This window comes from Arachis stenosperma, chromosome 7 (genome assembly GCF_014773155.1).
Source record: "Arachis stenosperma cultivar V10309 chromosome 7, arast.V10309.gnm1.PFL2, whole genome shotgun sequence".
Lineage (NCBI taxonomy): Eukaryota > Viridiplantae > Streptophyta > Magnoliopsida > Fabales > Fabaceae > Arachis > Arachis stenosperma.
In genome coordinates this window covers 3261702-3283721 of record NC_080383.1, presented here as the reverse complement: position 1 = coordinate 3283721, position 22020 = coordinate 3261702, and the positions used below count along the sequence as shown (strand labels likewise).

Sequence of the window (22020 nt, the reverse complement as noted above, 5' to 3'; positions counted from 1 at the left end):
CACCATATCATTTGAATCAGAGTAATTCGAACTTCCCTATGCGTAATTCGAATAATGTAATATCTCAGCATATAATTTAAATAATTTTATTAAAAATTATCATGAATATTTTTTAATAAATTTATTTAAATTATATCATAAAAAAATATTTTATTCTATGCAAAATAATTTAAAAAATGGCTTAAAAGATGTTAGAAGTACTATAAAAATTTGTAATGTCCTAGTGACTTAAGACATTAAAGAAATACTCCACATAGTCACTAATAATTTAGAAATTAAAGAAAAAATATTTTTATCATGTATTTACCTAAATCACTAGAATATTACAAACTTTTATAGTACTCATAACATCTTTTAAGCCATTTTTTAAAATTATTTTGTATAGAATAAATATATTTTTTAATTATTTTGTATGGAATAAAATATTTTCTTTCATTTCTAAATTATTACTGACTATGTAGAGTATTTTATTTAAAATTTGAGTACATGCATGTATTTACCTAAGTTATTATAACATTACAAATTTTTATAGTACTCCTAACATTTTTTAAGCAATCTTTTTTTATTTTTTTGCATAGGATAAAATATTTTTTGTACTATAATTTAAAAAAATTTATTAAAAAATATTCATGAACTATTAAAAATGGACAGAAAAGTATTGTATGGAATTCGAATTGATAGCTCATTAATATTTTAAAGAAGTCTCGTAATTAAATATTTTGTTAGCTTTTTTTAACGTATGAAATAAAAATATATATTTTTTAATTTTTAAATTATTAATTTTTTTAATAAATTTTTTTAAATAAATTATTAATGTGTAATTCGAACCAAGCTGGTTCGAATTATGTGTGTGCGTGTGTTTGTGTGTAATTCGAACCAAGCTGGTTCGAATTACGTGTGTGCATGTGTTTGTGTATAATTCGAACCAAGCTGGTTCGAATTATGTAGAAATGAAATTCGAACCAGCATGATTCGAATTATATAAAAATATGATTTGGCTTATTGCTGAAACGATTTTCACTTTGGCGTATTTACGTTATTTTTTCACTCATTTGGCTTAATATGGTTTTTTACCCTATATTTTACAACTATAAGTACAAAATTATTTGAAATTTAGATAATAATGATCTATTCACTAATTACACTATGTCCCGTAAATGGTTAAAGACCGAAGTAAAATTTTACTCTTAAAATTTTAAATTTATCTTCTTCATTTTTAAATAAAATTTTAAATTTTAATATCTTTAAAACTAATATATTTACATTTTTGCAATCGAGAAACAATCTTTCTTGATAGGCACCGAATCAAAGAGAGAAGCAAAAATTATTGAAAACCAAAAAAGAGAGATGAGCTCGTGTTTAGCTCTTATCACGGCAGTAAAATGGCTCTTGCTATACATATTTGGATTAGAAAAAGTTAAAAGAAAAGAAGCAAAAGAAAGAATATAAAAAATGCTTCCATGTCACTTCCACGTCGGATCCTCCTCCCTCCATACAAAAATGGGATATTATAAAGGAAAAATAATTAAATGATAGACAGAAGAGTGCGATTCACGGGAGCATTATCAACCTTTATAAGAAACAAAAGTGTGATTCAAACTAACACTATAAAATAAAACCAATATTTTTTATAGTTTGCTCTTAAACAGAATTCTTGTGCGGTGTCCCTCAATAGAACCAGCACCTTCTGTCCTATGCGGTGCCCCTGCTTGGTTGGAAGACTTGACTGCACTACTATGAACATTGTACCTTTTGTATACCTTATCCCGGTTCTCTGACCATCAAGTCTCTGCTTGACGCAGTCCGAATCTTTCCTTGCTGAAAGTCAATTTAATTCACCACCACATCGATTACATATAGAATATGATGAATTAAAACAGCACTGATAATAATCAGGGAGATGCAAACACCACTCAATACTAGAAACTGATAAGCACTCCATGTCTAGGATCTGTATTATATTTATTTTAGTGTTCTAAAAGTAACAATAGTACTCACCTAAAAAATATTTTTTAGAAATTCCATACAAAAAAAAGTTAGGAAAGAGACGTTGAAAATGTGAGTGTAGATGGTTTCAGAAGGAATGCCGGTTTCCTTTTTTAATGGTAAAAAGTAAAAACCAACTCCAAATGACATGAACATGAAAGATGAATGTTAGTAAGGGCAACTGGGAGAATTAAAAATGTTGGTAAGAGTAGTTTTCTTGACCAAATACTTCATATAGGACCAAAGATATTAGCCTAGTTTAAGATAAATCCAACAAGACACACCGAAGGATATAGCATTAAAAGCAATTGCCCTAAAGATCATGGTTCAATCCATTCTGCGTTATTGCTGTTAGTAGACAGTCCTGCATTCCTTGATCTTAAAGCCATCTGAAAACTTAGAATCTGAAAACTCAGAATCCAATTTCACAACACAAACTCATCTTAGATTCATAAAAATTAACCAGAAAGAAAGATGAAAGTGAAAAGGCAGTGGCTTATACATATTTGGAATGTAGTGATATCCTGTTGTTGCAAGGCTATTGCTAATTTCAGATCAGAACTGTCACACAATTACAGGTAAGATCAAAATTAACCATATCATATTGAATAATTTTAATTGAAATTACAACAGGATTTAAAAAGGAAGGGGGAAGGGAGAAAATGTTTACAATGAATTCTATGGGAGTCAATTTTTGGAACCTAATGTATGGTCTAATGCTCAAGTTAAATCTCGCATTTCACATGGCCTTTGTAAATAAATCTACATGAAATATTCCTAACTAGCATCTTAAACCAGAAATAAAGGATTCCACAACCTTAAACCAAAATACTATACCATATTACACCACTTCATTGCTACTGTACGAAGCATTCTCATCATATACCTACAATATAAGCAATATAATATCAATAGTACTAGCTAATATGCAGCAATTAAGACTTTGTCTTAACTCATTGGTAAAAATACTTACTAGTGAGTCATCTTCAATGTTTATGTGATCATCCAAGTCATTATCAAATGACATTCATATCATATCATATGGTTATGGACTTGCAATAAAGGCAAGAAAAAAGGAATAGCAAAGTGCAAAAAGCCAAGAAGGGGGTTAAAATGGACATGAGGCCATAATTATACAAAGAAAAATTATTATTTTGTATGGAATCACATTCACACATCTGCACAAGAATTTAATTATAACTTTACTGGAAACAAATTTATATAGACATGAAATCATTATTGTTATAAAGGTAAAATTCTTTGATTCAGTCCTCTACTTTGCTAGTTGAGGTTTTGACGTTGAAAAGGGAATGGTTCAACAAGGATTTGATCCCCTTATGCTCAAAGTTCAGATTTGATTGGCCTTTACACTCAATTTTGTTTCATTTTCATGGCAATAACATTCCTCCTAACTACTGAGTAGCACAGCAATATCATCACTATTATCACCCAAAAAAGAAAAAAACATACGAAATGATGAATTGAAAAGGCATAATGATTAACTAACCTCCAAGCGTTGAGGCAGCGTCTTGCGCGGCGGCGGTGGAAGCAGGTTGCGGCGTCGTCTGAAGCGTGATGTGGCGGCGAGGATTGGCGAACAAGAGATACAGTAGAGGAAGAGGATGAGAGAATGGCGCTAAATGAAATTGAATGAAAAACCCTAGCAGAAATGCTTCTCTTCTCTTCTCTTCTCTTATCTTCTCTGTAATCTTCTGCAATTTAGCATCAACGCCAGGTAGCTGCTGCTTCATGCTGCAAAACAATAACTTATCCTATGTCCTCTTCTTTCTCTTCCTCTGGATACCAATTACTTCCTTCAATTCTACACCGTTCCAAACAATAACTTATCCTCTGTCTTTCTTCGTATTGGCAATGTAAAATAATTAATAACAAAGTCATTTGTCCCTGCACTTCTGAAAAATATAGCGTTCTTCATATGATCTTCTGTTTACCAAGAATCCTCTCCAACCTATTTTTGTATTCTTTTAAATGTTCCAACTGTTTTCAAATTGAAATTACATTCTGCAATTAATAGAGAGACCAATGCAAATTCAGAAAAATTAACCAATCTATGTATACTTAATACTTCTATCCATCTATATCTATACATAAAGAGGATTTAGGTAAGTAATTTTGTACAAAAATATTTTTAACCAAATTGACAAATTAAAGCTAGGCATGAAACATATATTTGAGGAAAAAAAAAGAAATTATAACCATTTCATGCATGTGATAAATAAGATGTAGATAAAGAAAGAGAGTAGTGTTATAGATACACTGAGGAGTTGGTGTAAGTGTGTCATAACCAGAACCATCAGAGACAAAGTTGACTCCTGTGATGAGTTCTTGATTTGTGAGATTTGGATCCAAATATGGTGGTAAAAACTCTTTAAGCCCTAAATACGAAGCTGTGCATAATAATAATGTCATATCACTATAGCAAGCTAGCTAGCTAGTAAGAAATCAAATTTAATATGCACATACAGAATCAATCAAATTAAGGTTGTTACCAATAAATAAGAAGAAACAACACATATGAACCAGAAAAATAGAATCACTGATAAACAATTGAAACAAAGTTTCCTTTAACATATATCAAACACAAATTGAAATTAAACTTCATTCAAATTTACCAAAAACTTACCATAGAAAAAGCAATAAAACAAAATAAACTAAATAGAATCTGAGTTTGGAAAGAAGTAAGAAAATATATATATACAAGAGATAGGGTGAAAATGTTACCTGATAGAAAGCTGGGGAAGCGGGTTGTGCGGCGGCGGGGAAGCGGGTTGCGCGACGGCGGGGAAGTGGGTTGCGCGGCGCAGTAGAAGCGGAAGCAAGTTGCGAGGCAGCTGCAGAAGCGGGTTACATGGCGAAGATGAGCGGATGAGAGAGACGGCAGAGGAAGAGGAAGAGACCATGTCAATCACTATTGAAAGAGGGCAAAACCCTATCAGAGCAAATGGTTTACAACGTTGAATTTGTGATCAAAATTAAAAAGGGAAGAGTGTAAAACTTAATAAATACAGAGGTCAATTTCTAATTTTTAGTTTTTTCAAAAAAAAAACGGAGTTCAATTTATAATTATTTTGAAGTGGGTTAATGATACTCCCACATAAAATATGGAGCAAGAAATCCGTTGCCATAATAATAATAATAATAATAAAACCTTATAAAAATTGATTGTTTTTTTTAGTATTTTTATATATTGACTTAAGAAGTATTTTTCACTCTTAAAACAAAAAAAATAATATGTCATAATAAATTTTATAGTATAATAAAATCTAATTTTGTTATATATATATATATATATATATATATATATATATATATATATATATATATAAGTAATTGTTTAAATAGAATTTTGTGATGAAGTATAAGAAAAAAGAGCTAATATATGTATTCTTTCTTTCCTCTTCAATCGGTCTTTGTTTATTTTTATATTCACATATGGAAAATAACTTAACGTATGTCTTGGTGAATATTTATGTCTTTATCTTTATAACTAATTCTATATCAGTTAATGTTAGCAGAAAGGTCAAAAAGAAAATTTTGGAAGATGATACAATAAGACACACTCACCTTTCAGCCTTTGTGTATTTGGAAAATGAAACGAGATGAGAGTGTCGCCTACTCGCCTTTGACTTAGTAGTGAAGTACCCTATACAACACAAGTTTTGGAAGTATCACAAGTGATTATATGGCATGGTGAATATGACACACAAGCTTATAGAAAACATGAGATAGATATATAGCTGAGATTGGGAAAAGAAGCTGATCTTAGCTGCAAAACATATTTTTTTCTTGGATGCTCAAAGGCAAGTATCACTGAGATTATGAAATAAGAAACATATTTGTTCAAGGCTTAGCCTTAAAGTATACTACAGTATGACTAGTGATTGACACATTAGTAAATAGTAAATACAAATTTACTACTTCTAGCTTTTCCTTTTGACATTACAAGAGTGTGGGTTGAGATTTAATGAGTAAAATCTAAATTTTAATACAAACAAAATGAGTTTGTGTATTATTAACTTTGATGCTTTACTTGGCTCACCATTGTTTAGTGAAAAAGAATAGCAAGCAAGTAATGCAGAAGAAAATTGTGTAGTTTTAGTTCATTTCACAAAGTATTCAAATACACAATAGAAAGATACTAGAGGATGTGTATATATTCACGTGTAATCCAATTAGATTTAGCTATATTCCAGCCATCAAGTTAGTTAGAATAAAACCAGATTTGGTAGTTTTTGTTAGACCATTCAGCTAAGACCAACTACATAAAGCTGATAACCAAGATCAAGATTATTAGTTTAAGCTTTTCATTCCTCTGTTCATTACTTGTAACACAAGAATAGAATGTGAACCCTTGCGCATCACTTTGATTGGTTTCGTCATTGAAGGTGGTTACTTGTATAAGAAGCTTCCAAATCAAGGCTGCTGAAACAGCAGCATCATCATTCTCTTCTTCCTTCTTCCTTCTTCCATTCTTGATTCACATATTCTCATCTTTTCTTCTTTTTTCTCAAGCTCGCGCAATAGAGTTTGATGATACTACCTGTGGGATACCCACTGCTCTATCATGATGTTTTTAAAGCTAACTTTTTTTATATTATGGAAAGTAGTATCATGTTAACTGCTAATAAAACAAAATTATGCAAGTGCCTCAAAGTGGCTACTTTTCTGTATATAATTATCTTCTCTTAAAATTATTGGTATCTCTTCCAGATATGCTAATCTATTACTCTGTTTCATGTCATGTTGGTTAGCATTTCTTTTTAATCACTTTTGCTAGTTTGTATCATTTCTAGCTTTTGATTAGTACAATTTGTCGGATGATGATGATCTTTATTGATTAGCCAACAATGTTAGTCTAGAAAAAATGCATGTTGATCTTTATCTTACAGTTGAAATTGAAAAGCCCTCGCTCTTTTTAAGATAGAACATGATTTTTGAATACTAATTTCCAAGGTTCAGAAAACCGGACCGGTCATCAAACAGCTTTAGTCACTGGTTCACTGGTTTATTGGTCTAACCGGTCCAACCGGTGGTTCAACCGGATAAACCGTTTTAGAATAGAAATAAATAAATTATAAGGTGCTTTATACAGGTAAGCTTATTAGAAATATGCAAAACTCTAAAAACATGAGAAAGTACCAGTTGAAAGCTTCCAATTACAATTGTTACTAAATATATATGTCCTTTATGTAAGGTTAAATTTGAATGAAAAAGCATCTTATGTGCAATACATCATAGAGATCACATTCAATAATTTTATTGACTTGAAGCTCATTAAAAAAAAAACAAATAAAAATTAAAACTCCTTGATTCTTTGGCAACCAAATGATTGAAAAGATAAGTGAACATAGACCAAATATGCAGGGGTTGAGCACTAACATTTCAGAAATTAGCAATACTCAACATCTAAAACAGAGAGAACAATTGTACAAAAATAGATATTAACAGTTTATAATTTGTAGGAATTAACTTAATATTCTATAGTTTCTTTCTTCTCCTTTTAGTTTCTTTTTTTCAATGGAAACAAGATTTAACAACAAAAATTCAATAATAAAAATTCCATCATTCATTTTAATCAATTCAAAACAAGATACAACTTAGTTAAATTTAAATAAAAAATTTTATAAATAAATTCAGTTCAATACAACAGAGAAGACTTAATCATTCAGATAAAAGCTCATGCTTTAGTATCATTTTAACAAAGTATTACATTGAACAAATAAAAGCTCACACCTCACCATAATTTTAACAAAGATTAGTAACATTTTCAGCAAACAGCAGATTGATCAAAATTTTAACATAAATTAACAAAGAATTATCAAAGTTTAAGCATAATTTTTTTCAACACAGCATAAAAAAACAAAAAAAAATCAAACAGAGTACAGCCCAGCAGTAGCAGCAGAGTTAATCATTCAACAATAGCATTAACCATGTTCTTAACCTAAAGCAGGAGCCAAACACAATGAAAATTACCAGCGTGTTCTTAACCACAACACAAGACCATATCTGCCTACAGCATTCATCCATTCAACACAACACAATTCTGCCTAGTGCCTACACAAAAACATTAATTGGCTGAAAAACACCAAAATAGCAAGACACATTAGGCGTTCTAAAGCAGCAAAACACCAAAACATCAAAGCAGCAAAACACTAAAACAAGACAACATCAACATTAGGCATTCTGGAATCAGAACCATACATTCTAACATACAAGATAAAAGTATGAAACAGAGAAGATGAAACAGAGGAGTCACTCACCTGGGTGCTGACGAAGCAAAGACCAGCGAAGACGAAGCGAGAGGCCAGCGAAGACGAAGCGGCGGTGCTGAGGACCAGGCGACGGCGGTGGCGCTGACGACCAGAGGACCACGGGGACAACGGACGGCTACTGGGCTACGAAGCTAGGGTTCAGTGGTTCACCGTTCACGTGTGGAGTGAGACTGAGATGAATGACTGTGGGAAGACTCCAGGCGACGGCAGTGACGATGACAATCTGAGGACCCCGGCGACGGCGGTGTCTACTGGGCTGAGATTTGGGAGGGCTAGGGTTCTCGAGTGAGACTGAGAAGTGAGATGAGTGAATGGGGGAAGAAAGGAAGGGTTCTCGAATGGTAAGCGGGTCGGGTATTTTTTTTTTCTTTTTAACAAGTAAAAACGGCGTTTCACTGTTTTAGAAAACCGGCCGGTCATCGGTCCGACCCAACCGACCGGTTTTTATCCGGTTTTTCCCACAGCGGTTATTAGACAAGGATCGGACCGTTTGCATTGTTGGTTCGCGGTTAAACCGGTCGAACCGGCTGGTCCGGTCCGGTTTTCAGAACCTTGCTAATTTCAGAATAAAGATGTGTAAATAATGTATAGAAACCAGAAAGCAATAACAAAAAAATATCACATTCAAACTTGATACACAATTACAGAGAAGGGAGTTGCCTTATGCAGTGGTTAATTTTCATAACTCACAAAATGATTCAACGTGGATACACCCTTACATTCTCCTTTTAGAGCATAAATAAACTAAAGTAGATAACCAATTCAGAATACTGGTAAGAAGAACTTACCATGCTGCTCCCCCTTGGGGACCGGCACCTCATGAGTTTCAAGTAATAAATTAACTGTTTGAATTTGTATAGTCATTCCATCTGAAATCTGATGGAAGTCCACAATCAGTGGCAATGAGGAACATTCAAATTGAACATGCACATCAGACAAATGATTTCTATTTGCAACAAACTATCAATCCATATCCTAAATTAGTATCTCTTCATAGATCTTTACTTTTTATGCTGCATAAGGATCTCTCAACAATCAATAGCAACAACGTTAAAGTTGAAAGGATGGAGAAAGATAAAAAAATGTGGAGTCCAGCTAAGGCATGAAGTGAATCAATTCAAATCTCCCAACTCTGTTAAATAATAGTTTTCTGTCTTCATTTCCATTTTCAATTGTGTACATCCACCGTAAAGTTTAACGACTACAAGCACACGGACACGGGACACGACACGACACTGGACACGCCGACACACAAATTTTAAAATCTTACATGACACGAGGACATGCATATATATAAAATATAAAGTATTTTTTAGATAAACGGTAATGATCAAGGTTGTCAAACTCGCGAGTCTAGATAAACTCGTGGAGCTGACCTAGACTCGACTCGTAGACTCGTACGAGTTTACCTGTTATACATTTTTTATAAAAAAAATATATATCATGTATAATATATATATATTTACTCAGATATAGACATTCAAACTTAACAATTTCAACATCAAAACACATAATAAATTAACATAATACTACAATTACAAATTTACAAGTTACAACAAGTGCTCTAGATCACACATTTAAATCCTTCACAAGTATGTATCTAGTTCAACATAAAACACACAATCACACAATCAAAACTTCATAAGAGTTAAGACACAACCAAAAAACAAAAGAAAACAACAAAATAAAGTCGAAAACTCAAATACTCCAATTTCTTCATCTTCTATGGCATCAATATCATCATCTTCACCATCTTCACCATCTTCATCAGAAACATTCTCAGACATTTTGTATTCTTATCCCTAAAAATCAACAACCCAAATAACAAATTCAGTTTCAGATTATCCACTAACTAAATTCAGATTTCAAATTCAGATTCAGTTGATAAATAACATTCAGATTTCAGCCTTCAATTGCCAAGTGATCCACTATCAAAGTTGAATTATTCATAATTAATACTAACTAAACTAACACTAACATTTCAGAGTTTCAGTCAGATATTCAGATTCATTAACAAAAAAATCACTAACTAAGTAACTAACAGTTTAACATTAACGTCTAACAACTGACAAGTCCACTAATCCAGAACCAATCAACCTAGTATTATCTATTGATATCACATATCAGTAGTTTAGAAAAAAAAATTTTAAACCAGACAACCAATAAAGTAGTAAACCACACATTTTAGTTCTTTTGATACATTACTAACTTATTAAAGCATGAAGCAACATTAGTTTAATTTTTTTTCCATCATATCAAATCTCATTAACCAATTCTGTGTATGATTTAAACTAAACTAATATCAGAAGTTCGGAACCAAAATTACAGAATTCATACCACAACTAAATTCAACAACCCAGATAACAAATTCAGATTATTAAAGCATGAAGCAGCATCAGTTTAATTTTTTTCCATCATATCAAATCTCATTAACCAATTCTGTGTATGATTTAAACTAAACTAAAAAAATTTTAAAAAGTTAATATCAGAAGTTCAGAACCAAAATTGCAAAATTCAGACCAAATTTGTTAATATTTGAATTCGTTTAAAAAAATTACCTTTGAGAACAGGGACAGAATTGAAGTAGATCGGCAGTGCAGAACAGGGGCGACGAACAGGGGAGGTCGGGAGGCAAACGCAGTGAAGCAGAAGTAAAATTGGAAGTAGATCGCAGAACAAGGGCGACGGCCGACGAACGCAGAACAGGGGCGGTGATGAACAGCGTGTTGTGAATCATCGAGTTCTCCGACGTGGGTGGTGGGCTGGTGTCGGCGATGTAGGCTGTGGCACGAAGAACCTTCACCAGTTCAGGACATTAGGACATGAACGATGGGGGTGGTGGGCTGGTGGGCGGTGTTGGCGATATACCACGACTCCACGAGGAAAACTGGTAGTGGTTAGGCGAGGCGACAGGCGAGGGATGAGGGATCCGTCCGCCCTCTGCGTGGCGGCGCAGACAACGGTGTCGGTGGATGGTGGCGGCCTCAGCAAACGTCGGAGAAGAAGAAGAGAGTGAGGGCTTGGTGGTGGTGGAGAGTGAGGGCGCCGTTTTCGAATTAGGGTTACTGGGTTAGTGGTTTGGTTAGCTATAGTTGTTTTTGTTTTTTTTTTTGGGCCCAAAACGACGCCGTTTTGGCGAAAATGGGTACCCAATTCAAACTCACTGACTCGCTAGTAAACTCGCGAGTTTGAGCGATTCTGTCCGAGTCTAGCCGAGTCTACCCGAGTCTACCCAGAAACGAGTTTGTGTCCGAGTCAACTCGATTCCACTACCTAACTCGCGAGTTTGATAACCATGGTAATGATATTTTAATAGTTTATTGATATTAAAATATAAATTAATTTTTTAAATTGTTTTTAATGTCTTATTTTAATTATATCAATTATTTAAAATATTTTTTGTTTTAATAAATAATAATATATACTATATCTAATTTTTTTATTTTTTATTGAGATACGGTTTGGACACAGCAAACACGCATGTCGGACAAGTGTCGTGTCCGAAATGTGTCCGACACGCAGATATGACAACTCAGCAAAATGTCTATACTTCATAGAGCATCACACAACTAGTAAAATATTTTTGTCTTTTGAGTTTCTGGATCTCATTTAGTGAAATAAAATAGACCCTTATTTTAAATTATATTTATTAATTGGTATATATTAAAAAATTAATCTTTTTCTTTATTTCACAATTTAGATAGTAGCGTCAAAGTTATACACTTTAAAAATTAGGAGAAGCCATGCATAAATCTCTTGCAATAAAATTAAATTTAAAAAATAGAATAATAATCACTCAAATATTTTCACACAATTATTTTTAATAATAGAATAAATCAAATAATTATATTTGTGTTAAATTAAATAAGAACAAATCAAGTATAGTAACTATAAAATCTAAAAGATTCAATTTATAATTAATAAATATGAATATTTATTGTTGTCATTATTCACATTAAATAATATAAGATGTATGTTCAATATTATTCATTCATTAAATTCATATTAAATCCTATATCTTCGTTGCGAATGTTTGATTTCTCAATTAAGTATATGTGTTTATAATTAAGATTGGGCGTACAAGAGGTTAGGGTTTAATTATTAAGTGACGTGTTGCAGATTTATTTTATATTTTTTTTTTCAAAGTAAAAGTATATATATTCCCCCTATAAATCATACGTATCTTTGACAAAGGTAAACACTAGTAAAGACTAAAGACCAAAACACACCCTTCAATCTATCTTCACATTTGGTTGTCTTTGAATTGATTATCAAATTTTAGTTTTCAACAACGAGTAGAAGGCAGCACCTAAACAATAACGTCCACACCTGCATGAAAAGTTCTTTGCTTCCTCTCCCGGTTCACCTGCATGAAAAGTTCTTTGCTTCCTCTCCCGGTTCCAGTTTGAAGCACAAACAGAAAACAGCTATATCAAAGTTTCATTCTTTTTTCATCAAACACAACATTGTTGAAAATCATCTCATTCCTACCCTTCCATACAAACCACATCACCCCAAGAAACTCCTTTTCCTACTAATAACCCTATCTACCCAAGCCTCAAAGCATTCCTTAGACGAACCCGCCCAAAGAAAAAGTACTTTCCAGTCACCCATACACAGTACACAATTTACATTCCTTTGTTCTATCTTTTTTTTCGGTTTCTAATAATTATTTAACAGAGTTGCTTTCCAGGAAGAGCATGACGACCATATATACAGCAATGACGAGGTGGATGATGAACGAGAACGACTTCAACAACCACCGAGAGTTTTTCTGATGCCACTGCCCATGGTTGTTGGTTTTCCGCCTTCTTATTGTGCTGCTCAGCCAAGGTTTGTGGAGCGACTGCCGCTTCTAGAGCCTAGTCCCAATAGTTCGGTTGTGATAAGGCAAGTATGGGCTGCCAACGCTGATTCCGAGTTCCAAATCATAGGCAGCCTGATTGACAAATATCGATTTGTCTCCATTGACACTGAATTCCCCGGAGTAGTCATCCTGCCCCTCAACAAGAACTACCGGAGTCTTGTTCCAGAGGAAACTTACCAAGTCATGAAGGCCAATGTTGACGCCCTTAAAATCATCCAGCTTGGACTCACTCTCTCCGATGAACACGGCAACCTCCCTGACCTGGGAACCAACAACAGAACTCACTACATCTGGCAGTTCAATTTCCGAGACTTCAACCTCATGCGTGACATCTACGCAAAGGACTCTGTGGCACTCCTACGCAGCCAGGGCATCGACTTTGCACGCAATGCAGCGGCTGGAGTTTCTTCGGTGCATTTTGCGAAGTTGGCAGCAGCATCTGGGCTGCTGTTCAACAAAGCACTGACATGGGTCACATTCCATGGTGCTTATGATATTGGATATTTGGTGAAGATTCTGACTTGGGGTGTTCTTCCGAAAAGCTTGGAGGAGTTCTTGGTGCTTGTAAAAGAGCTGTTTGGGGGAAATGCTTATGATGTGAAGCATGTGATGAGGTTCTGCAATGGCCTCTATGGCGGTTTAGAGAAGGTGGCTGACACACTTCTCGTAGACCGAGTTGCTGGGAAGTGCCATCAGGCCGGGTCTGATAGCTTGCTCACCTGCCACACCTTTCACAAGATTAGAGAAACTTATTTTTTGGCTAATGATGATGGGTTTAGGAAATACGTTAATGTATTTTTTGGGTTGGAAATTGCAAAAGCTTAATACTCTTAAGTTGAAAGAAATTATCATACATTAGATTTTTCATGTAACAACATTTTGTCTGTGAATTACAAAGTAGTATCAACTGGTTATTTTTTGGATATGACAATTGTTTTATAACACTTCAATTACAAAGTGGCCTTTTTTTCAGATATCAGTAACATATATTTGAATATACAGCACTGGTTTTTAGCAGTACCATGTGGGACATTCATGATTTGCTTTATTTTAATGTAGCGACTATGCTGATGCTTTTTACAAGAGATCCTTCTTCATTTGATTTGGGATTGTGTGCCATGCATTGTGAAATGGAAATACTAAATATAAGTTCTAGTTTAGAATCAGTTGAATATTTGTTTTATGGCTAATTCTATATATATAAGTGAGATCTCTGGAGCAGTTCTTGTTGACTTAGGTAAGTAGGTTTTGGGAGGAGGAAGGAAGCCAAATCTTTGCAGTAGTGTGCTATCTGTGCCACTAATTGATGTATTTGGTTGGGCCATAACTATATTAGATAGCAAACACGTGGACAAGAAATCTTTAGCACTCATGATTTTTTTATAGAATCTGAAAACTCCACTTCATTAACAACCTGTTCTTTTCTCTGCTCTTGTTGTCTGTCTTAAAGATGTTCTGCTAATACATGTAATGCATAAAACAAATCTTTTGATATCTTCTTTTGTCCAAATCTCTTTGATCTGGTTGAAGCTTAATATTTGGGTCTACAAGAGTGTCACCCACCATTCCCAATTTTATCCAAAATATATATCAAGAAACATATTTCTTCGAGAGATGACAACTTTGGTTTTTCTGCTCTATAATTTCCTGCATTTTCAGTATAATTCTATAACTGGGGAAGGTGTGATTTCACACAAATTCATTCCTACCCCAGCTCTTCTAATTCTATTGTTTACTTTCTATCTCTTTTGGCCTTTACAATCATTACATGTAATGGCAATACTATGAATCCATGTAGGCAACTAGATTGATGGATTGGCCAAAGGAAGCATGTTTTTAGAGCACCAACTCCAAGCATTAGAAAGGCACACCATTTCTAATAGGCATTTCAAGTATTTGGATTCAGAATCTCAATTCCAATTATGAGTTAAATTCTAAACACCAAATAGGGTTTGAGCCAAAATAAATTAAGACATTAGAAATCTGTTGAGTTCTGGCTCTATACTTTTGTTTATCTAGGGAGTTGTGTTTTGCTCTACAAAGTTGTTCTTAATGGTGGTCTTTTATAAGTAGTTAGAGTTATTCATTTTTTATGTAATGCAGCTTTTGATGAAGATGATATTTCAGGCTTCATTGCTGATTATGCTGTGTGAGGAACTTCTCATGAATGCTTCTGGTAATGTCCTTGATGCTGTGTGATGTCAGCAGGCTCGTCAGCATATCTATATTTTGCTTCCAAAAGCAAAGAAAAAGAAAGAATTATCTATAAAGCATAGTTTTCCAATCTTTCAACATGTCTGAAACGGAAGTCCTTGACCTATGTTTTCACTTTTACGTTTTCAAGATAATTGAGACTTGAGTCACTGATTTTGTTAATTGTAATGACCGAGTCCTTTAACTTAGTTACTTAGACCATTATATTTTTCTTATCTCAGTTGTTCATTTTCAATCTAAAGTTAATGCCTTAAATGTTATGTATAACACTTGAAAAAGTGATGGCTATATGCATAGAATCAGTTTTTGATGTTCTCTCACATTTAAGGATGAAAAATTAACACTCACTTGTGAGTTACTTGACTCTATCATAATTGATATTGATGACTTTTTCTATTTGGTTGAAAGTTCTGTACAAGGACATTTTATTTTGACAAGCCTAACAAAATTAAATTTTTTAAAATATCTATATATTTATGATAATGTAACAATTATGTAATGAACATAAAAAATAGAATTACTTTAAGCAACATAATTTATGTTTGTAATTATTTTGTTTTCTATTAAGTGATATTAATACTAATTGTGTTTAATATTATTATCAATCGATATTATGCAAGGAAAAAATTTTATCAAGGTTGCATTTACAATGCATTTCACTTTGACATTATTAGATTTAAATATTAAAGATTTTTTTAACTTATTTATTGAAATAGAGTATATGATTCCGTGCAAATGCACACTATAAATTATGAGTATTCTAAAATGATTATTGTATTTGTATCAGATATTTATCCAAAATCTTACAATTATATTACGTGTAAATAAAAAGTTAATCACTAAATTAGTTATTTCTATAAAATATATATTAAAATATAAAATATACAAAATAAATTAAATAATACATATATAAATCAAACAATACATAAAAAAAAATTTTTTATCTTATTATGTTTAGTAAAAGGGCCAACTGCAAAATCAATTTTAATTAAAGCCACAAATAAAAGAAAATTAAGAATGAGTAAACAATAACGTATCGTTCAGTATAACTGTAAACCAATTAATCTGAGACAGCATCGTCACATTAATATCTTAAACTTGCTTGCTCCTCAAGTTAAAGCAGAACTAATTAGTTTGCTAAAACTATGACATGGTTTATTACAACAAATTAGAAATAAAAAGCAATATTCAGTTAAGTGGTTTAACATATTGTCATTTTATTCAAAAGGCAATCATCATCAGATGTTCTTGGACAAAATGTTGGATTAAACTTATTATTTTATATAATTAAGAATTTGTCTATTAATTTTTTTTTCAAAGATAAGGGGTTCGAATCCGCGATCTCTAAATAAGTACGAAGAAATTATGTTATTTAAGTTATAACTTATTGATAATTTGTCTATTATTGTTGGACAGAATAGTTTTATCACTGATATAAATTAAATTCATTTTTTTGCAGCAAATAACAATTTATCAAAGAAATATAAATTTGTATTCATGTCACTTTTGTTGCTTTGCCCGACATTGCATTTCGAATTATGCCGAGACAGTGTTACGGGATAATTATACAGAATTAGAATTAAGAACACGTGTTAATATCATAAATTAAAAAATTTATTAAAAAAATAAAAAAAAATAATTTTTTAATACATTTGTTATATATTTATTTGTTTTGCTCTCCAAGCTGAAGCAGAACAAAATTTACGGTAGCTGAAGTGAACGATTGAATATCGCAGATTCTACGTAATAAGTGCAAAATAAATTTGATAGGGGCAGTATCGTCACATTGGTCTCTTAAAATTGCTTGCACCCCAAACTGAAGCAAAGGTATATATGCTCCCCTACAATTCATTCTCACACCAATCCATCTTTTTTATCGCATTTTTTTGCTTATGGGCATGGCCACTCTCCTGGGCCCACCTGAACTCTCGAACTACAACCGCAAATCCAAAGCCCAACCACATCCAACACCCGCCACCGCCACCGCCACCGCCACCAAACCCCGAATGGGCTTGACAGAGAACAACTCAGCAACATTCTTGTCAAGCGGCAATCCATGCCTTGACTTCTTCTTCCACGTCGTTCCCGACACTCCCTACGACTCCCTCCGAAAGAGGCTCTACGTGGCATGGGCCCACAACCCCCTCACCACACTCAAACTCATCTGTAACCTCCGAGGCGTTCGCGGAACCGGCAAGACCGATCGCGAGGGCTTCTACACTGCTGCCACGTGGCTCTTCTCTAACCATCCGAAGACACTCGCAGCTAACGTCCCTTCCTTCGCCGAATTCGGTTACTTCAAAGACCTTCCAGAAATTCTCTACAGAGTTCTAAAAGGTTCTGGTGTGCGAAAGAATCAGAAGGAGCAGTGGCGAAATGTAAAAGGCTCCACAAACAGGAACAGGCTAAAGGAGATGATGGAAACAGACACGTTCCACCTGAGGAGGAGAACCAGGAATTTGAGGATTGCCAGTAACAAGGAGAGCAGGAAGAAGAAGTCGTTTCATCATTTCTTAGTTGAATTAAAGCTCGTCGACTTTGAGAATTTGACGAACGATGTGATGAAGAAGGAGAAGAAATCTGCGGTTTCTCTCAGGAAACGAAAGAAAGTTTCCATGGCTAAGCAGCTTCTTCGCCGTTACAACAACGACGCAAATTTTCGGCTTCTCCACGATAGCGTCTCCGATCACTTCGCCAATTGTTTGAAGAACGATCTGGAGTTGTTAAATTCAGGCAAATCAAAGGATATCAGTCTTGCTGCGAAGTGGTGTCCCTCTCTTGACTCTTCCTTTGACCGGTCCACGCTTCTCTGTGAAACCATTGCTAGGAGGATGTTCCCTCGCACCGAGTATGAAGGAATCGAGGAGGCGCATTATGCTTACAGGATCCGTGATCGGTTGAGAAAGGAGGTTCTTGTCCCTCTTCGGAAGATTCTAGAACTTCCAGAGGTTTACATGAGTGAGAAACGCTGGGATTCGATCCCATACAACAGAGTGGCCTCTGTGGCTATGAAGCTCTCTATAAGCAGAAGTTCTTGAAGCATGATAGAGAGAGGTTCAAGAAGTACCTTGTGGACGTGAAGTCAGGGAAGACTACAATCGCCGCCGGCGCATTGCTTCCTCATGAGATCATACAGTCTTTGGGATATCGATATCGATATGGAGATGAAGATGAAGATGAAGATGGTGATGAGGTGGCAGAGCTTCAGTGGAACAGAATGGTGAGTGACATGCTTAAGAATGGTAAGATGAAGAACTGTTTGGCTGTGTGTGATGTTTCTGGAAGCATGATTGGGGTTCCCATGGATGTTTGTGTTGCATTGGGGTTGTTGGTGTCTGAATTGAATGAGGAACCATGGAAGGGAAAGGTTATCACATTCAGTGCAAATCCTAAGCTTCATTTGATTGAAGGCAATAGTCTCTCTTCCAAGATCAACTTTATTAGGGAGATGGAGTGGGGGATGAACACGAATTTCCAAAGAGTGTTTGATCGAATTTTGGAGGTGGCTGTGGATGGAAAATTGAAAGAAGATCAGATGATTAAGCGGGTGTTTGTGTTCAGTGACATGGAGTTCGATCAAGCATCGGCGACGCCTTGGGAGACCGATTACCAAGCAATTACAAGGAAGTATAGTGAGAAAGGTTATGGCTCTGCTGTTCCTCAGATTGTGTTCTGGAATCTGAGGGACTCGAGGGCCACTCCGGTGGCGGCCACCCAGCAAGGAGTGGCCCTCGTGAGTGGATTCTCTAAGAATCTGATGACCTTGTTCATGGACAATGACGGTGAAATCTCTCCCGAAAGTTCAATGGAAGCTGCGATTTCCGGCCCGGAATATCAGAAATTAGTCGTGCTAGATTAACCATTTTTTTTATAACCTTCGAGTTTTCTTAATCTGTGTAAATAAGCACTTATTCAATAATAAATATTTGGATTAATTATGCCTATCAATCACTATTTTGATTTCCTCTACACTCTTCTGTTTTTCTAAGCTGCTGAAGAAAATAATAAATATTTGTTCTTGGCATTTTAATTTTTAATTATGCCTATCAAGAGACTTTACCTATGCATATTGTTTTGATAGAACTCCTTGATGAAGAGGAATTTGGGGAGGCTGCAGAATCCAGGACCTTCGATGAAGATTCAACAAATCCAGCAAAGGAACTTGGCCTTTTGGTTAGTGAACTGAAACTTATAAAATTGAATTTATTAATGATTATAGTAGATTTCTGATGAGCAAATTGTTGGTAGGAGGAAAACCCGGAGACAAGTATGTTCTTGATCCATTTACCAGCAGCTTTGCCAGCGATTAAAGGATCAGCTTCTTCTGGAGGCCAAGCTGACAGTGAGAGCTCTTCTAAACCTCAAGGATCCATGAAAAAAGTGAATCCCTGTAAGTTCAATGAACTACCACCTGGCTTCATGGGCAAAATGCTTGTATACAAGAGTGGTGCTATCAAGCTGAAGCTTGGCGATACTCTTTATGATGTAAGTATTGCATTCCCTATATAAATTGCACGATATATAATCTTGGTGTTAGTTTTTCAATTCTTTTTCTTAATTTTCAAGTATTGAATGTACTTTGATAAGGCGTCGGAAAAACTAATTTGTAAAGAAAACAAAGTCGAAGCATGGTCGAATTCCAAAGTCATGTGATATAGATGCTCAGTGACACAATGTTGCTGAATTGATTCCAAAATGGTTGCAGGTTTCCCCCGGTTCAAATTGTACATTTGCTCAAGATGTTGCTGTTATGAATACTGCTGAAAAACATTGTTGCGCAATTGGGGAGATCAGCAGGCGTGTCATTGTAACTCCAGATATAGATGACATGGTAGAAAATCTCACATTCATTAGACTATCCGAAAGTGATCTTCAATCTCTGATGTCTCCCCCTTTGTATTTGCGCAGATTATGTGGCTCTTTGGGTGAAGCCTCCTATTGGTAAGGTGAAGCTGAATTGTAATACAAATCTATCCCTGGGTGCCTTGATTATATAAACACCACCAAGCATGATCCGGTTGATACTCCAATAACCTCACACCTTCTAACAGCTGTTGCAATTGATGTGATGAATCATCGCTTTATTCATATGCTAAACCTTAAGACACTTTATGATGGCCATTACCAATTCCTAAGCTTCAGACTTTTCTCCATGCTTAACACTCCAACAATAGGTATTTTGATCTCACAAAAAATGTATGTTTTGATTCTTGAGAAGGAAAACCCTTCAATTTTAAGAGCAATGTTAGTATGATTTTACAAGATTATCTATCTCTTTCAATAGTTAATTATCTTGTTTATGTATGTTTCAATACTTATCTTGGATTTGAAAGATCTTAGCTGGAGGCTGACTTGGGTTTTGTCCATTGCATGACACACAGCTTAATTTGATGAAGTATGCAGATTTATTTTGCCAGCATTTGCTTTGACAAAAAGAAATCGCTTGTTTCAATAATTAGAAGTTGGAAATGGGATTACTCCTGTTTGAATTAGATATAATAATTGAGGACTTTTTGTTTCAGATCTTATTTGTTCTTGTGAAAATGTTTGATTTTAAGGTTTTTGACAAAGGTCAAAATGGTTTTATATAAGCCTATGAGGTGTATATTAATTTTTCTATCATAACATATCATGTATTAATATTTAAGACTTCCACTTTCTGACAAATTTGACAAATTCAGAGTTTTTATCGAACATAAACAAAGCAAGTAGCGCCAATATGTTGCAAAACATGACTACAATATGCTGCATGTTACAAGATCATAGCATGTCAGAATATACTGCTATATTTTAACTTATTAAACCAAAAATGAAAATAAAAATAAATAAAAATGAAAAAACAAAAAGAAGGAAATTTGTTAATTTCAAGCTTCTTATTCTGTTTTCATTGATACGCTTGTCATACTATGCTTTATATATTATATTACATATGGCAATCTCTTAATTTTTCAAGTTATACATATTTAGAGTCCATTAAGTGATCCTCATTTCACTCAGATATTACATGAATTTGACAGTCCAGTTCTTCTATCCATGAATTTTATAATATCCCAAGTTAAATCCACATAGAAATTTCTGTTTAAATTTTATTTCTTTCAAGAAGCCTTTAATCTTTCTCTTAATGAGCCATCGAATGAAACAAGAAAATCTGCTAACCATATTGTTTACATATTGTGTCATTTTCAACGTTGTTTAGTGCTCGAAAATCTGCTTTGGCTTGCTCTTGAATATTGGAAAGTCACATTTTGATTTAAGCTATGATTTCTAGAATGTTAACTCAGCTTTCTTATAATTGTGATCAATAGGTTCCAGATGTGTCCTACTTATCGATGGAAAGAAAGTACTTTTAACATTTTCAATTAAAAGATAAAAGAACTTTTCAATTTAGGGGGGATTCTTGTTGTGTGACAGAGATTCTCCTAGAGTTTAGGAGTGAATTTCGCAAATGGATAATTTGAATAATTTGTGAATTGTAATCTTGCAACTGTTTGGGATTCTGATCGCTTATTTGTTTGTGTATCTCTATTTGTAATTGCATGTTCACATAATTGTGTATTTGATATTAAAGCGATCCTCCTTTTCATTGTGTTTAACCCCCTTTTATCACATGAACATTGCAGATATTACCTGTTGATCATGGGCTTCAATTCAATATATAGG

At 34.1% G+C, this 22020-nt stretch overlaps 3 protein-coding genes and 1 pseudogene across 23 annotated transcripts; 3 read left to right on the top strand and 1 right to left on the bottom strand.

Annotated features, from left to right (window-relative positions):
• Nucleotides 1–1286: 1286 nt before the first annotated feature.
• LOC130940893 (uncharacterized) lies at nucleotides 1287–8838 on the bottom strand. 21 transcript variants are annotated; one of them, XR_009070457.1, is made up of 8 exons: nucleotides 6331–6757; nucleotides 5572–5650; nucleotides 4729–4936; nucleotides 3494–3984; nucleotides 2804–2872; nucleotides 2489–2547; nucleotides 2271–2390; nucleotides 1289–1818 (listed from the first exon to the last, which is right to left on the bottom strand). XR_009070457.1 is itself a non-coding variant. In XM_057869171.1 (4 exons), exons 1-4 carry the CDS (start codon nucleotides 6385–6387, stop codon nucleotides 4376–4378), a joined length of 363 nt encoding a protein of 120 aa, XP_057725154.1. In that variant the 5' UTR covers nucleotides 6388–6753; the 3' UTR covers nucleotides 4182–4375. The 21 variants fall into 21 exon arrangements, 3 of the variants coding, with proteins under 3 accessions (XP_057725153.1, XP_057725152.1, XP_057725154.1); XR_009070456.1 differs by having other exon boundaries at nucleotides 1290–1818; nucleotides 2824–2872; nucleotides 6331–6756; XR_009070455.1 differs by having other exon boundaries at nucleotides 1290–1818; nucleotides 2271–2547; nucleotides 2824–2872; nucleotides 6331–6754.
• Nucleotides 8839–13068: 4230 nt separating this feature from the next.
• On the top strand, nucleotides 13069–13971 carry LOC130941221 (probable CCR4-associated factor 1 homolog 11). The gene has a single exon (XM_057869638.1). It carries the CDS (start codon nucleotides 13069–13071, stop codon nucleotides 13969–13971), a length of 903 nt encoding a protein of 300 aa, XP_057725621.1.
• A 3272-nt stretch (nucleotides 13972–17243) lies between these two features.
• Nucleotides 17244–19409, top strand: LOC130941794 (uncharacterized; annotated as a pseudogene).
• LOC130941795 (DNA-directed RNA polymerase III subunit rpc4-like) lies at nucleotides 18436–22020 on the top strand. Its single transcript, XM_057870386.1, has 6 exons — nucleotides 18436–18580; nucleotides 19442–19533; nucleotides 19609–19845; nucleotides 20066–20191; nucleotides 20269–20534; nucleotides 21981–22020. The coding sequence occupies exons 3-5, from the start codon at nucleotides 19630–19632 to the stop codon at nucleotides 20287–20289; spliced, it is 363 nt and encodes a 120-aa protein (XP_057726369.1). The 5' UTR covers nucleotides 18436–18580; nucleotides 19442–19533; nucleotides 19609–19629; the 3' UTR covers nucleotides 20290–20534; nucleotides 21981–22020.

Bases quoted from the DNA above. Each gene is read 5' to 3' on its own strand.
- LOC130940893 (XM_057869170.1), bottom strand. From the start codon at position 3,737: ATGAAGCAGCAGCTACCTGGCGTTGATGCTAAATTGCAGAAGATTACA. The intron at 1,819-3,493 runs GTTAGTTAATCA...ATTGACTTTCAG, and splicing joins CGCTGCCTCAACGCTTGGAG to CAAGGAAAGATTCGGACTGC.
- LOC130941221 (XM_057869638.1), top strand. From the start codon at position 13,069: ATGGTTGTTGGTTTTCCGCCTTCTTATTGTGCTGCTCAGCCAAGGTTT.
- LOC130941795 (XM_057870386.1), top strand. From the start codon at position 19,630: ATGTTCTTGATCCATTTACCAGCAGCTTTGCCAGCGATTAAAGGATCA. The intron at 19,846-20,065 runs GTAAGTATTGCA...AAATGGTTGCAG, and splicing joins TTGGCGATACTCTTTATGAT to GTTTCCCCCGGTTCAAATTG. The intron at 20,192-20,268 runs GTAGAAAATCTC...GTATTTGCGCAG, and splicing joins CTCCAGATATAGATGACATG to ATTATGTGGCTCTTTGGGTG.